The 14,767-nt window shown below is 43.5% G+C and overlaps 1 protein-coding gene across 3 annotated transcripts in view; it reads left to right on the plus strand.

The window, feature by feature from the left end:
- pacrg (PARK2 co-regulated) overlaps nucleotides 1–14,767 on the plus strand; it is a 130,435-nt gene that overhangs the window by 17,301 nt on the left and 98,367 nt on the right. For all 3 annotated transcript variants that reach the window (XM_085767473.1, XM_085767474.1, XM_085767472.1), the window contains one exon: nucleotides 3,468–3,602. In XM_085767473.1, the coding sequence (XP_085623599.1) occupies nucleotides 3,468–3,602 (135 nt within the window). The remainder of the gene's footprint in view (nucleotides 1–3,467; nucleotides 3,603–14,767) is intronic.

Raw genomic sequence — 14,767 nt, forward strand, 5'->3', positions numbered from 1 at the left:
TGGGGGCTGTGCAGAAGCACCTTTGGGGCTGCTCATACCAGCAAATGCAACCAGATGAAGACAGGATACGTGTTTGGGAGCTTAAGACCGTACTGCTGTATGGTTCTGAAACATGGAAGACCACCACTACCATCATCAATAAATTGCAGACTTTCATAAGCCGCTGCTTGAGATGCATCGTCAAGATCTCGTGGCCAAACAGAATCAGCAAAATCAACAGTACCAAACAAAATACAGTGGAGGTACAGCTGAAAAGGAGAACTGGATAGGTCACACACTGAGAAGAAACAACAATAAGCAAGGAAGACCCAAAAACACCTGGAGAAGGAGCACAGAACAAGATCTAAAGAAGAAGGGACTGACGTGGAAACAGCTGGAGAGGAAGGCCCAAGACAGACGAGGGTCGAAGCAATTCATCAATGGCCTGTGTTCTGAAAGGAATTTAAAGTCCTAATGATGAAATGATGAATGTGTTGGTGTTTATGATGAATTTTTGATCACACAGGGGCTTTGCCGGGCTGCATGGGGGCTGCAGAGCCACCTGTAGGGCTGCTCATAGTAAATGCAACCAGAGGAAAACAGGATGTATGTTTGCGAGATGTGCAGAGAATAAGGATGTGACATGCTGACCGTCATTACAACAGAATCAGTGGCAGTTGTTGTCATCACAGCTAGTAAAAATTGAATAAACATTAATTCCTGCCCATTCATATGAGACAGAACTTAGAGAGACTGTTTCCCACCACGCGGACACTGTGAGCTTCTTACATGAAATGCTTGTCATGATCAGCCCATATGTTCATGTTGCTTCTCAGAAGGCTTCAATACTCTAGAAACAAACTCTAGTTTTTATTAAGCCATGCTACCACAAAGTAGCATAGTGGGTATTGCTATTGGGATTCAGTGATAGTTGTTTTTCTCTCAGCATGCGGAGGCTTTAGATCCAAATGTCATGAATGGCAGAACAGGAGCAGCCAGATCATTGGAATGACATCAGGAAACCGGCAGGTGATAATCTCCCCACAATGCTGTTCCTATTACAGTTCTCCTTAAGCTGCTTGGAACAGCAGTCTACATCAGTGATGGAGGAAATGGCTTCTGTGTTTGGCTTTTTTTTTTTGTAAGGTGAGCAGAGCCACGAGGAAATGTGCCATTTTTGCATGCATGTTGCCGACGGTTGGTGAGCAAATGATCGTAACTGGAGAGAAAATTGGGGGAAATAGCCGCGAAGCTCGCGACACGTCAGCCATGAACACAGGCCATGGAATTGACTGCAGCGTCATCATTCCTGACCATAAAAGCTGCTCAGCCAGTCAGTGCAGTCTGGGTTCATTCTCCCCACTGCCCAGTCTGAGCTATTTTTAGCCTCCCAGTGCAGCGTGGCTCAACTGCCGTCGTAGCTACCTGGATATGAGGGCTTTGTCACTCCTGCAGGCTGGAGCAGCACTGATCTTGCGAGCTTTACAGCTTCCTATTTCCTCTGCCAGGGCTGCAGAACAACTCCAGCAGTGAACGGAATGAAGAGAGACACACGGAGAAAGGAGGGAAGACAAACAGACAACAGTGATATATGATGCATCTAATGAAACAACAAAAGGCATTTGAGTTCTTACATTAATGTATGGTACACTTGGAACGGGAACAGCCTGCTATTGAGCCAATGTGACTAACGATAATGATGATACTCGGTTAAAACAGTTCAAATGATTATTGATTAGCCGGGATTAGAAACCTAATGCAAGGAAAAGTAGAAGCAGTCTCTCTTTTTCAGAAGTGCCCTATTTACAGGGTTGTACAAAAGAGATGGGGCAACATTTGTTTTTTTTATTATCCATCATGATTAAACGCACCATACTATACTATGCAGTTTAAAAGATGATCACAGGCATACATGTATTATTTGTTGTGAAGGATTTCTTTTCTGCTTGTACAGTAGGAGATACTGCAGAGTGTCTTTTCTTGTGTTTTACATGCATTGTTAGTCACAGACATTTTGTTTGGGTAGTCTTTTTCCTGCAGGTATACAAACCTGTGCCTATTAATTCAGCATAATATTATTCAGAATTCCCTGGCATGGTAAACAAATGCTCCAAACGAATTCATTTGAAATGACTGTGCTGCGATCCCACGGTGCATTAGGGCTGTTGAAATGCAGCAAGTGCTCAGAGACACTCGGGGAGGGTACCTCATAATAGTTTCTCCTCTCTTCTTGCTTCTCTTGTTGCTGGCACCAGCTACACCACATCGCACGTGCAACTTTGAAACTTTGATCCAGGTTACATCATTCCTTGGTGGCGGATTTATTGAGCTACATTTGTGGTTCTAGGCTTTTCCATATCTATTTTGTTTTTGAATTATGCAACAAACGAGCAACACTAGTGAATGATGTAACATAAAAAATCCAAACTACCGTTGGGTAGAATCATAGGAAAAGACTAAAACCTCTCTGAAATCTCTCAAATTGAGCACCAATCTTGGACAGTCATGCCAAAGATAACACATCCCCAGTTCTGCTTTGCTCCGGCTGTGGACTGCAGTGGCAAAAATTCTGTTTCTCAGTGGGTGGTAATCTGAGGATTAATGACAGCAACACATCTGCCAGTCATGTGGCAGCGCGACACAGATGGTGGAGGATGCACACAAGGGACACAGACAGGGAAAAGACTGGCTCCAACATTCTGTCATTCATTCACTAAAACATGTTGTTTGCAAAGCTCTAATGTTTTCAATCAAATAAATCCAAGCTCTTCAAGTATATGGGTGGATCCCACTTGAACAATCTCACTACTGGGTCTTCACTGAGAGGTTTCACTTACTTTGTTGCTGGAGTATGAATGTTTCTTTGTAGGTATTGTTGGGTAATTGGTCCTTCTGGGGCCTGTCTTGTATCTTTCAATGTTGATAAGAACATTTTTTTTGTAAAATTGAAGAATAACACCTTTTTGTTTGTTTCTATAGAACATGTTCTTTTTTTCTAATCTTAAAATCTCTCCTTTCCACTTCCGTGTGTTGCATTTCCTTACATCTGTTGTATAGGGACCACCACCAGTGGCCCACACAACAGTGGCAGCAGACACTGTGACTGATGTGATAGGAGTCCCATTGGCTTTCAGTGGCGCAGTAATAGCACATATCCAATATGGAGGCAGAGAAAAGATGATCCTAACAATGCCTTTGGCAGTGCCTCTGGCTACAGGGCCAATGCACACACACGCATGCACACACAAGTGCACACTATCTGTGTTTTGCCTTCCTTAGAGGAGTAGAGAAGCAGGCACATGTGTCTCCCTGAATTACTTTTAAGAAAAGGCAGTGGGAGTGATTCTATTCTTGTAGGAGAAAATCACAGTCAATTCTGATTTCATACGACAACACTCTCACTTGTTGTGTAAGTCGTCTCCTTGTGTTTATTTCTCTATTTTACTCCTGTCTCTTCATTCCCATTTTCTCCTTTTGTGTCTGACCAGGTGGTGGGTCCTCCGTCTGCAGGGGCTTTTCGGGAACGCCCTTATAAACAGACCACGTTCCGCAGGTCCTATGAACGCGGAGAGTTACCGGTGGCGCTGGAGCACGGCGCCAAAGGCAACAGCATTGCATGGAAGGTAGGGGTGCTGCCCTTTGGTAGAGATTGAATAATGCTTATGTGTTTCACAAGATATTGACAAAAGGGCTAAATTTGCCATTAGGGAACATTGTATGTCAGAATTGGGATGGGGGTGTAGGCTCTCTAAATAACCTTTAGGAGCAGATGCAAAGCTATTGGGACCTAATTAGGAGCTTGCAAAAGAAACATCAATCAGACCATGAAGAAAATATCTGTCAGATAACGTCCAAGAATCTCTTATTTACAGTTAACACTCAACTCTGAGTTACAGTAGTCTTTGTGCACAGCCTCTGGCTTTAAGTCTGTCTTTGCTTTCAGGCAGTTGGTGGTTCAACATAAAAAGTTGATACTGTATGTGCTATGCAAACATCATTGATCGTCACCATTATCGACTTAGCTGAAGGGGATGATGGCAGTTTCTCACACATTCCCAGGTCCAGTGTTGGCTGTTATCCTGTAGGAGGCAGTGTAGATTAGCTCACTTGGACGCTTCACCTGTCTCACTGGACCTATCAATCACATCCTCTATAGGAACTCGGGGCAGTCACAGCAAAACACAGGCAGTAATTGTGTATGTATTTTTGTGTGTTTGTATCAACACACGAGCCCCAACAGAGCCATTAGGCTCCTGACTGGCACAGTGTGTGTGGGACGGATGCATTCTTCTAATCACCATGTTGCTTTATTTCGGCTCCCACTAAGCTGCCAGCTATTCCATAACTTCACGACTGCCGTGCAGCAACCACTCTTAATGACATTTATTCATAGTAAGCAACGATAAATGAATCAAACAAATTATGCCCTTTTCCTCCCTTTTCTCCTACTTCAAAGAGAGGAGGGATGGGTGGGTGGGTGAGCGAGCTTTCTCGCTAGTTAGCTGCCTGTCTTCAGGTGAAAACACTGTAAAAGCAACTCTCTTTGTATGAATTATTTATGTAAAATGTTCAAATGAGTCTTTGCATTTGCAAAAAATAATGGATTTCTTTTGTGCTGCCCATGAAAAAGCACTCAGCAAATGGAATCTGCTGGATGAAATTGTTGCTGTCATATCTAGTGTGGCTGTTATGCCTATTGATCCCCCCGAATACTTATACACACACCAGTCATTTTTAAAAATACTTGGCTAACGTAGAGTTTATTGCTTAAGTCCATTGTGACTGTTACAGTTTGCACTTTGACTGTGAACAAGCGTCTAGAGTGTTTTCTATGAAACAGTGTAAATGGAGGAGATGATTTTTCAGTTTAGTCAAAATTGGTCTTCATCAACCTCGTGCTTGTTGAAAACAGTGCAGGTGCAGATGGTCGGCACTCTGCGCATTCATCTGTCGTGTGGCTTGTGTGCTGTGTATAGTGTAACGGAGAGTGTAACCATGATTGGAGTAAGTGGAGAGGGGTAGCTGCATGTTTGCACTGAGCTGCCTCCGGGGCACAGGTTCAAGACGGCAGCTCAGGATCAATCCCAGTCTGAGAGCTCAGCCCCCCCTAGCAAATAAAAAGTCTGGAGAAAGTAAGAAAGAAAGAGTCTTTCGGAAAGAAAAATAAATGCTATGTTTATTTAGTTTGTTGGCTGAGCACTAGTTTGTCTTTGTGTGTGTGTGTCAGTCTGACTGCCTGCATTGATGGGCGTGGATGTGTTCAGCTCAGAGTTTCAGCTTCCGACACTGTGTGTACACGTTTCCCCTCTGTACAGCAGTAAACAGCCAATGCAACCCTCAAATTCTCAAACTGGCCATGAAATAGACAAACAGGCCGCATATTTAGCCAAATAAGTCAGTCCAATCAATACCAGCATCTCCTCTGTGCAGGTGCACACGGCTCCTGTTTGCCTCCTCCTGACACTGACATGGTCGTTCCCCCCTCTAAGCAGCAGGGAGCAGCAGCATGTGATTCTGTGGGCTCGATGAATCATCTGCTGCATGTCATTAACATTTCCCCTCTCACACCGTAATGGCCCAGCAGTGGGCTTTAGGTAGTAGTGTGAGCTACTGTAATATTCCTGGTGAAAAATCACTTTTGTCATAACCTTCAATGGAAAAAAAAAAAAAAAAAAAATCTTTTGTTTTTTGTTTTCCTGACATTCTGTGATGGCAGTGGAGGGTAGTGTACTATCATCAGTATCTGTTTTGCTGCATAGTGCTGCAACAATTAGCAGTCAGTTTTGCAGCTGTAATCATACATTGTGTCATAATCATTAATAATTAGAAAGAGCATATGTTGAGCTCCTTGGAATATATAGCTTTTCACACTTGTGGTACAGTACTAGTGTTGTTGTGTTCATTCCTGTTGTCTTTGTCTCAATTGTACCAAAGAGGCTACAGACTGTCTCTTACTTGTGATGGATGCAGATGTGACCCTGAAGTAAACTTTGTCACTGCTTGTTTTTCATCCATTCTTTATATAAGACACATAATTCGACTTTTTGTCACAAAATCAGGATTAAAAAGGAACTTCAGTCCAAGCACTGTTTCCTTGACTTAATCTGCTTAATGGTTCGATATCTCTTGCAGTCAAACTTGGCGTCACTATTGGATGTTGTCAGAACTGTGCACCGTAGCATGGGTGGCCATGCAGAGTAAGTGGAGGTCAAAAGATTGATTTTCAGTTGGTAAGTTCCTGTTTTGAAATGTGAGCTTTCCCTGCTGGATGACAGAGAGTCAACCTAAACACATGGCAACAAGTTTTGCTATACATCAATACTAATGCATTAAGCAGAAACAATGCTGAAGTAACTCTGGAGTTTTGCAATCCTCTTTATTGCTACTTGTGAAATATAAGGTGCTATATTTTTTTTGGCTGTGAAAAATACACCTCAGCCTCTTTGGCTTGCTAATTGCTTTCTTTAAGAACCCCTCAATAAACACCAGTTCCATGCTGGGCAGAGAGAGGAGAATTGGCTTGAGTTAGTGGTCTTGCGAACGACTTGGACATAATACTGCAAATGTGTTGCTTCACGGATCAGCAGATAACAACCAATAAATTTAACAAGTAGTAATTTAAATCAATGATAATATCAAAACTATTGCATATTTAATAAAGCACAGGATTGATTGTGAAAAGAGAAAACAAATTTCTAGGTTATCCACAATTATTTGTGCAGCTCTAATGGTATTTTATGCTTTCAAAACATCCCGTGTTTGGATGCATTATTGTCTGTGGAGTCTTCATATAGTAGTGTAATATTGATAGCAATATGCACAGAGCTGGGGCTCGCATTATTGGATGAATATTTCCCTATTGACAGGACTAGTCTCTTGTTTTCATACTCAAACAAATGTTAAGTGCTTTACCTGTTAATGCAAAGCATGAAAGTCTTTGCAGCTTAAAAGAACATGCTCTACCCAGTGGTTAGAGCATGATCCCTCCTAAGCTGTGGGACTCTGCCCTGCAAACACACAACTATTTGTTGGATGTAGAAGACATTGTAGAACAAGAAGAATGTGTAGAAAGCGTGTGAGGTCTAACTGATAAAGAATTATGAGCCTGGGGACGTACAACTTGTATGCGCGCATGTGTGTCTGTGCAAATGGTTTTATAGTGTGTGTTCGAGTCTATATGTACAGGGGGAAAATGCAAGTGAACTAAATGTCAAGGGCAAGTTGAAAAAGGCAAGGTTGTATCTGAAAGGTAATTTGGCTCTCCAGAGGTAAAAGCCTCAGCTGTAATGGCGCGCTCAGGTAAAAGCTTTACACGTATGGGGAACATGTGCGGCAGATAGATAAGAGAGAGAGAGGAGTGAGTTCCTATCCTTTATGTGTGTTTGTGTGCCAGTGTGCGTGAGTGTGTGTATGATTGCATGTGTGAGTGGCTGTATGTTTGTGCATGTATTTGGCCCCTGCCACCACAAGCCGAAGGCCTGGAACAGCAACGAAATCTACTACGATCCCCGGTGCCAAAAAGAGAGAGGGGGAGGTAGAGGAAAAGAGTGGGACGAGAAAGAGAGAGAGGGAGACGGAGACAGAGACAGAGAGAGGGAGAGAGAGAGCGAGCGAGCGAGGGAGACAGGTCTACTGGGACCCAGCAATCAGGAGACATGGCAGCCGCTTGGCTCTCAGTTATAATGGATGAGTTGAGGGCTTCCTGCGTTCCCTGTGGGGCTTGGTTCGACTCTCCCATCCCTACCCTCTGCTGTGCTCTGCAGGCTCGCAGCCAAACAGCGATGGTACACAGATGCATGCTCACACACTCATCTCACAGTTCTGTACAATAGAGCCCCCTCCCAAAAAAAAAAGAAACAGCCTTGTTTATTTTATTTCATTGATCGCCTATCTGCTTTATCTCGTTCCTTGATCTGCTGTTCAGCTCTGTGTCTCCTGTATGCTCCAGGTTGTTGTTTTGTCCTCTTTATAAATCCTGCCTGTCTGTTCCTGCAGGCTTCCACCCTCCCATGTCACCCACCCACCACAAACCCCCCCCTCCCTCTTCTGGCTCATGTACTTTATCTATTCCCTTTTGTCCTTTTATGGGGTCTGTCTGGGGGCAGGAGGAAAAAGCCATTTTATAAAAATATCAATGCAAACCTGATTTCTGCACACCCTCCACTGCCACCCCAGACTCAGTCGGCAGAGGGGGCGCAGAGATGAGGGGGGGGACAATCAATTAATCTGATCAAGCGCTTTAGGAAATGGAGAGCGTAAGCGCTCCTAGGGGACGGATATCCATCTCCTTGGGATGATTGAATTACGCACAGAGTGAGAGTTGGAGAGGAGGGAGGGCTGGAGAAATGAGGTGGTTAGGGTGACCGAGGATGAGGGAGCATGTGCTTAAGAAACACAGTGGGAGTGTGTGTGTGCTCGATACGAGAAACTGAAAGATAGAGAGATGCACAATCAAACCAAGCAAGAGCAGAAGAGTGGGGTGAAAGAGAGATGAGGTCATTGCAGAGACAGAGATGGAGACGTACCACCCCCCACCCCCACATTCAACCAACCATTTACATTTTTATGTATCATATCTTATGGTTGATAACCCCTTCTTTTGACAGCTATATTACACAGCATGGGTACATCACTTTACTTTGGCGTCAATTCACAGCTGCCGTGTGCTACACTTGACATAGTTGTTTGACAGTAAATCGTCATATGGTATGCAAATGGTCAAACCATTATGGGAACGGCCTATGATTCAAATTGCTGCCTTGTTGCATATTTACATATACGTTGTTTTAATATCATAGATTTAGGGCATGATGGACAGGAGCTCACTATAACATGCTAATATTATGATAACTGACTTTATATCCTTAAGTTAAGCTCAGACATGAGGGGGCGTCGTTTTACTCGGTGGGTGGAGCGGTTCCGTTCTGGCGATGGCCCCTTGCTGCATGTCGTTCCCCCTTTCTCTGTCTCTCTCTGCCATTTTTCTGTCTCTCTACTGCTGTCCTATCAATTAAAGGCATAAAAAAACAAAATTATACTTGAAAAAAAAAAGACACGAGAAAACTTGAAGTAACAGATCTGAGAAGAGTTACAATAGCCAGCCAAAAGTACAGCAGCACAGCCCTTCCACAGCAGCTTTCCCATGGAGATGCCTCGGTAAGTGAGCTCCTCCATTGTTTTGTAAGCTGCACAATATGGTGCAACATATTGCTCAGAAATGCACTGCTCCTTCTCAAATGCCACACTCTTGCAGAAAATGACCTTCTCTGCATCTGTTGAACGCATACCATACCTTCTCCTCTACTCTGTGTGAGTGATTTCTTATCTGCTGTGAGCACCAGAGCTTTGTCGGGGAACCTTTGAATAGACAGAATAAAATGGGGTTAACCATGCGTTTTCTCCAGCTCCCTGGCTGGAAGCTGGAGACTCTGGGGGGATAGTTCTGTGTCATAAGGAAAAAGATGAAACACAATAAGAGGAGAGAATATGAACAAGCCCCCCTGGGCTTTCTCTGAGAGGAGAGAGGAGAGAGAAAGGGGGGAGTTTAGATTAGAGAAGTGGAAAAAGCACCAGGCATTCTCACTGAAAATGAGAGATGAAAAGAGAAAGAGAGGAGTGGAGGAAGGAGGTGGAAGAAAAAGGTCTTCAACAAACAACACTGGCTAACCATCAAGGCCTGTATGGGCTGCCTCCCCGGAGGGAGAGAATTGTGGAATGACTGCTGGGAGGAAGCCAGATGAGCTGTGGCACTGCCATGCTGCTGGTGTGACTGCAGGAATGGAGCGACTGTTGGAACCAAGGTATCCAGCGGAGAGAGCTTGTCTGTGGATCTTGAACTGCTGCACCGCCTGCCGCCCTCAGCCATTATTCATAGCAGACGAACGCTACATGAAACTGATGATGGTTGTTTAGCCTGTGGGCCTTCCACTCTTGCTGCGGTATATGAGACAATAGCGAAAATGGATTTTGGGGGAAAGTGGAGAATCACTGGATAAACTTTTATTTCTGAAGATGACTTACAATGTGAATCAATATCAAAATTGTTCACGTCTTTTGTTCTTGTCTTTGGGTATGGAGCCCAGTGACCCGTCTTCTGTGGGGTGCTTGGAGACACAGCAATATACTGGAAATTACTTTTTGCTTCTTGATCTCAATTACCAGCAATGATTATCTTTATCCGTGAAGCCTCCATGCATCGCTGTGACACGCAGCCAACCGCCTCCCTCTCCTCAAACCAGCATGCCACAGCTGATATTGACACTTCGAGACATGGCTGCAGACATGAAAAATGAGCTTCTCATTTTGCGCTGTGATCTCTGGAACGCTGTGCGGTCTCCCCCATCTTGAGCCCCCCCCCCCCCGTGTCTCGCTGTTACTTCCTCTCTTCATCCCCAAGTTTACATCTCTCTCCCCCCCGGACACTCTGTTGATCTCAGCTCCACTGATGCCCACGCCAGCCCGCCTGTTCCCTCCCTCCGACCCCCCGGTTTTCAGCCGCCGCACTGCAACCGGCACCTCTGTGCAGATGGTGACTCAAACGCAAATGCAAATACGCTTTCGGAGGAAAACACAGGGCTGCGACTTCTGGGAGGCAGTAACAGCTGGGGGTGAAGACGGGAGAGTGATGACATCACACGAGCGGAGAGAGAGAGGGAGGGAAGGAGATCGTGGAAGGGGGCTAGGTGGCTACCAAATTAGACAGAGACAGAGGACAAGACAGAGAGGGACGTGGCTTGTCTGCCAAGGCCACAAATCATGTCCCTGAATGCAGCACCAGTCCTGTCACCCCTCCCTCCCACAAAATAAGCCAGAGATCTATTGATTGGCACTCGTATTTGCTAGCGGGCTCCAGCTCAAAATGGAGCCTTTAATTAACTTAATGGACCGGCTGCAGCTGTGCCTGAGCCAGTGAGGGAGGAATAGGAATAGGAATGGAGGGAGAGAGAGGGAGTGAGAGCAGCATAGAGAATAAGTGGGGTTAACTGCAGACCCCTTCTATTATCAGTCAGGGTGGACAGGACAGACAGAGGTGAGATTGAGTAGGTTGGTGTCCTCTCTGGAGACTCCTGTTGCCCAGCTTACCTCCGGGTGCCTTACAAGAGAGACGGTGTGTGGTACAGGTCCGCCATATGTTCAACTGATGTTTCTCCGTTCAGATCGACCACCAACATTGTTTGAACCGGTATGTCTGGTATTAGACATGTCGAGTATCTCCCATCATGGTCAGCATGGTCAAACTGCCATCCCCCAAAGTGCTAGACCCTGTTTCTTTACACTGCCTCCCACCCTCCTCATCCTCATCCTCCTCCTCCTCCGCTCACCTCTCTCTCTCTCGCTCTTCCCTTCTATGCACTATTCTCATTCCTGTCCACTCATCCATTCTGTCAAAGGTTAATTGGTTTGGAAATGATTCGATTCATTCTGGACGTTAATGCTGTTATCATGCTTTTGTTCGAAAAAAAGAGAAAGAAAAACTACCCCCCACATGCACTTAAGCCTAATTTAAAATAAAGGGGAAAAAAGAAAAAAAAATCCAATTTAATCTTTTTTTTTTTCTTACTCAGGCTCAGGCTTGTCCCCACAAGTCTTTTCCTTTAAATTATGGCAGAATTTCATTACCTTGAAAGCTTTTCTGCCCCCTCCCTCTGCTCCCCTCCCTGTCTCCAATACTTTGAATGGATCAGGACTAATGTCTTTCTTGTAACCTCAAGGTCGGAATATTTGGATCCGTGGAAGCGCTCAAGGGTCTCTGTGATTAATGCACTGTACAAAGTACCTTGGAATAATGCGGTGGCTGATGGCTGCACAGAGTGATCAGTTGTGCACCCACCACACACACGCACACACACAAATATGCAGACACACTACCACATCCGCTGGAGGTAGTTGTAGATAGAGGTGCCCCTGTCAGTGCCCTTGATGTGGATCATGGGAGGCATTCATATTCAAATAGGGTAACCTAGAGGCCTTCTCTCAATTCCCCCCAACAGTGCCATATACAGTAGTACTTCCCCAAGGAGCTTTATGCTTTTCTCTCTTCAGTATGTTACATCTTTACTTACACAGGCTTTGTTGGACATAACCAGTCTATCACTTCGCTCAGAGCTGGTTACAGGGGGGACAGATTTTCTTTTGAAGCACATCGTTCTCGGTGGAGTTTCTGTGTAGGAAAAAGGTCCAATTGCGCCTCAGTGCTTTAACAACAACAATTTCGGTTTTCATTCACCATCTAGTATGCCACATCAGAAAATTAATTAGATTACGTCTAAATGTCAAAGGGAGATAGTTTTCCCGACTCCGGTATCTACAATAAAACAGCCAGTGCTTGATTGCTACTGTGGTCTTGATGTTTTTTTGCTGACACAACTGCGATGTCTGATAAAAATGTGATTTTCTCTGTTTCTGCGGCCACCTTGCAGAGGTCCTCAAAGTGGCTGCTGTGCATGCCGTCCACGCCCTATTGATCAGAGACACAGAGGCCTCTGTATTGAAGTTGTTTGCAGAGCTGCAGATGCTATCTTCACTTTTGTTAATTATTTACATTCGCTTCCACAAATCTGATCAATAGTTAATTGAGCCGGTGGGAGCTTTCTGGAGAAAAAAACCCGAAAACTTTGTGAAGCTAAGGGACAAAATCTACAGTGCTGCAACAGAAAAGGGTTTTACATTCTCTCATTGTCTTCAATGTAATCTAAATATGATAATATTATACTGGGTTAACTGGTTTAAAGACAAAGGGAGGAATCTTGTGACATTAAACAACATCATGCTCCATGCTCTCCTCAAGTCTTCTTCAACCTCTTACAGCAGCAATAATTCTAAATGGCAACATTTTAAGGGAGTAGAGGACTCATGGCCATTCACTTGATTGAACCACCACTTAAAGTGGCAGGTTGCTGACTAGAATACACTTGCAGTGTTTGTCTCTGGTGGGCTGTTGGGGAAGAGAAGCCACTGAGGCCCAGGGAACTATATTTATCAAAGTGTTGCATGGAGCAAAATCAAGCTGCCTATATACTGTATATGAGGCAGATGGTACTAATGACACATGTGCTCACACACCTGTAAGCAGTTATAAATCCGGCCTATCTGCTTGTATCCAGCAACGCAATTTGCGTTTTAAAGTATTGAAAATTGACTCATGGCATCTCTGAAATTGGGGATAGCAGTGACTGCAGTAAATATTGTCCAACTTATTCTTGCAGGCAAGTAATCAGTCAGTTCCCAAGTATCACCTTCTCCAACTCCACATCTGTCTAGTCTCGGAGATAATTACAGAACTATCATAGCTGTAACCTTAGTTATACATTATTTAATCTGTGGACCTCAGCATCAGAAATGTCTACGACTGGTTAATCAGCTACTCATTAGATATTCATCAGTGTCAGAGAAACGGCACCTGCCACATATATACCATGACAATTAAAATAGCAATATCCACATGATAATGCTTAACACTGTTTTTCTCATTTTCTCACTGTTTTCAAATCACAACATCCATGTCATGCACTGCAGGATACTGTCATGTTCCTGTGTGGCATTTATTAAACAATATATGAAGGAAGTAGAACTCAGTGAAATGGATTACAGAGATACAACAGAATACAAAACTAATAGTGTAACTACTGCCTGTTCCTATTTTTATTATAAAGGTTAATAGTGGTTTAATTTTCACAGTGATGTTTGGAAGAGAATTGATCAGTTACGTTTTGAGAAGAAATACACTTCATCTATCAAGAACAAACCACATTGTCACAATCATTTAATGAGAAGAGGTAAAAAAATATATATATTTTATTCCAACTTTATGGGCAACAGTGTAGTTTTAATATTTCACAGATCACAGAAACACAATACTTTGGCACATAACCCACTGAGATATTAACATTTAAATGTACTTGACATTTGACTGTGGCAAAAGTCTGACTTGTGTTGCAGAAACAGAACCAATTTCCTATTGAGCTGGAGTTAAACAATTTAGGTTATAGAAACCTAATTTGAAGACATTTTACAGACTCTACTCCAAACTTTTTGTCCGTCTTTACTGAATAATAAATAATACAATTAAAAACTTTATTTAAAAACTTTTCAAAAATAGTTACAGAGTAATTTAGGATTAATAATAAAAATGCACAAGACAAAACAAACAAAAAAACCCCCACAACAACATTAAGAGACAGTAAAGTCAACATAAAGTCAACCAGAATGAGTAACTATTTGATGAAAGAAAATTCCCATGACAAATACCAGCACATAAGTGAGGTTTTTAAAGTTTCTCATTGAGTAGTACACACTTGGGTGACCTTGACAGTGAGGGTGAGGCCAATCCATGAAGTTGCAACTACTGTAAAATGGCAGGGACATGCCCCCCTCTTCCCCCCCATTGTTTTAAGCCTGGGCCATGGGACATTTAAGGGCAATTGTTCAGATGATCTGAATGCTCTTGTGGTGCAGAGTACTGTGTTACTGAGAATTATGCTATGGAAAGCTTTGAATGTGATCAGGAGGATTTTAAACTGAATTCTGAAGGGTATAGGAAGCCGATGTAATTGGGCCAGAATAGGGGTGATTTTCTCCCTTTGTTTAGTCCTTGTCAAAAGCCTGGCTGCTGTGCTCTGAACAAACTGAGGTTGTGAAATTGCAGACTCGCTTAAACAAGAAAATAAGGAATTACAATAATCCATCTGCACAGAGATAAAGGCATGGATGTTTTGCTCTGGGATGTTCTTCTTATGCAATGCCACAATGGTTTTTAGCAATGTTTCTTGTTGAAAGAAACACAACAGAA

This window comes from Trachurus japonicus, chromosome 22, assembly GCF_045865225.1.
Source record: "Trachurus japonicus isolate A0001 chromosome 22, Traja_1.0".
Lineage (NCBI taxonomy): Eukaryota > Metazoa > Chordata > Actinopteri > Carangiformes > Carangidae > Trachurus > Trachurus japonicus.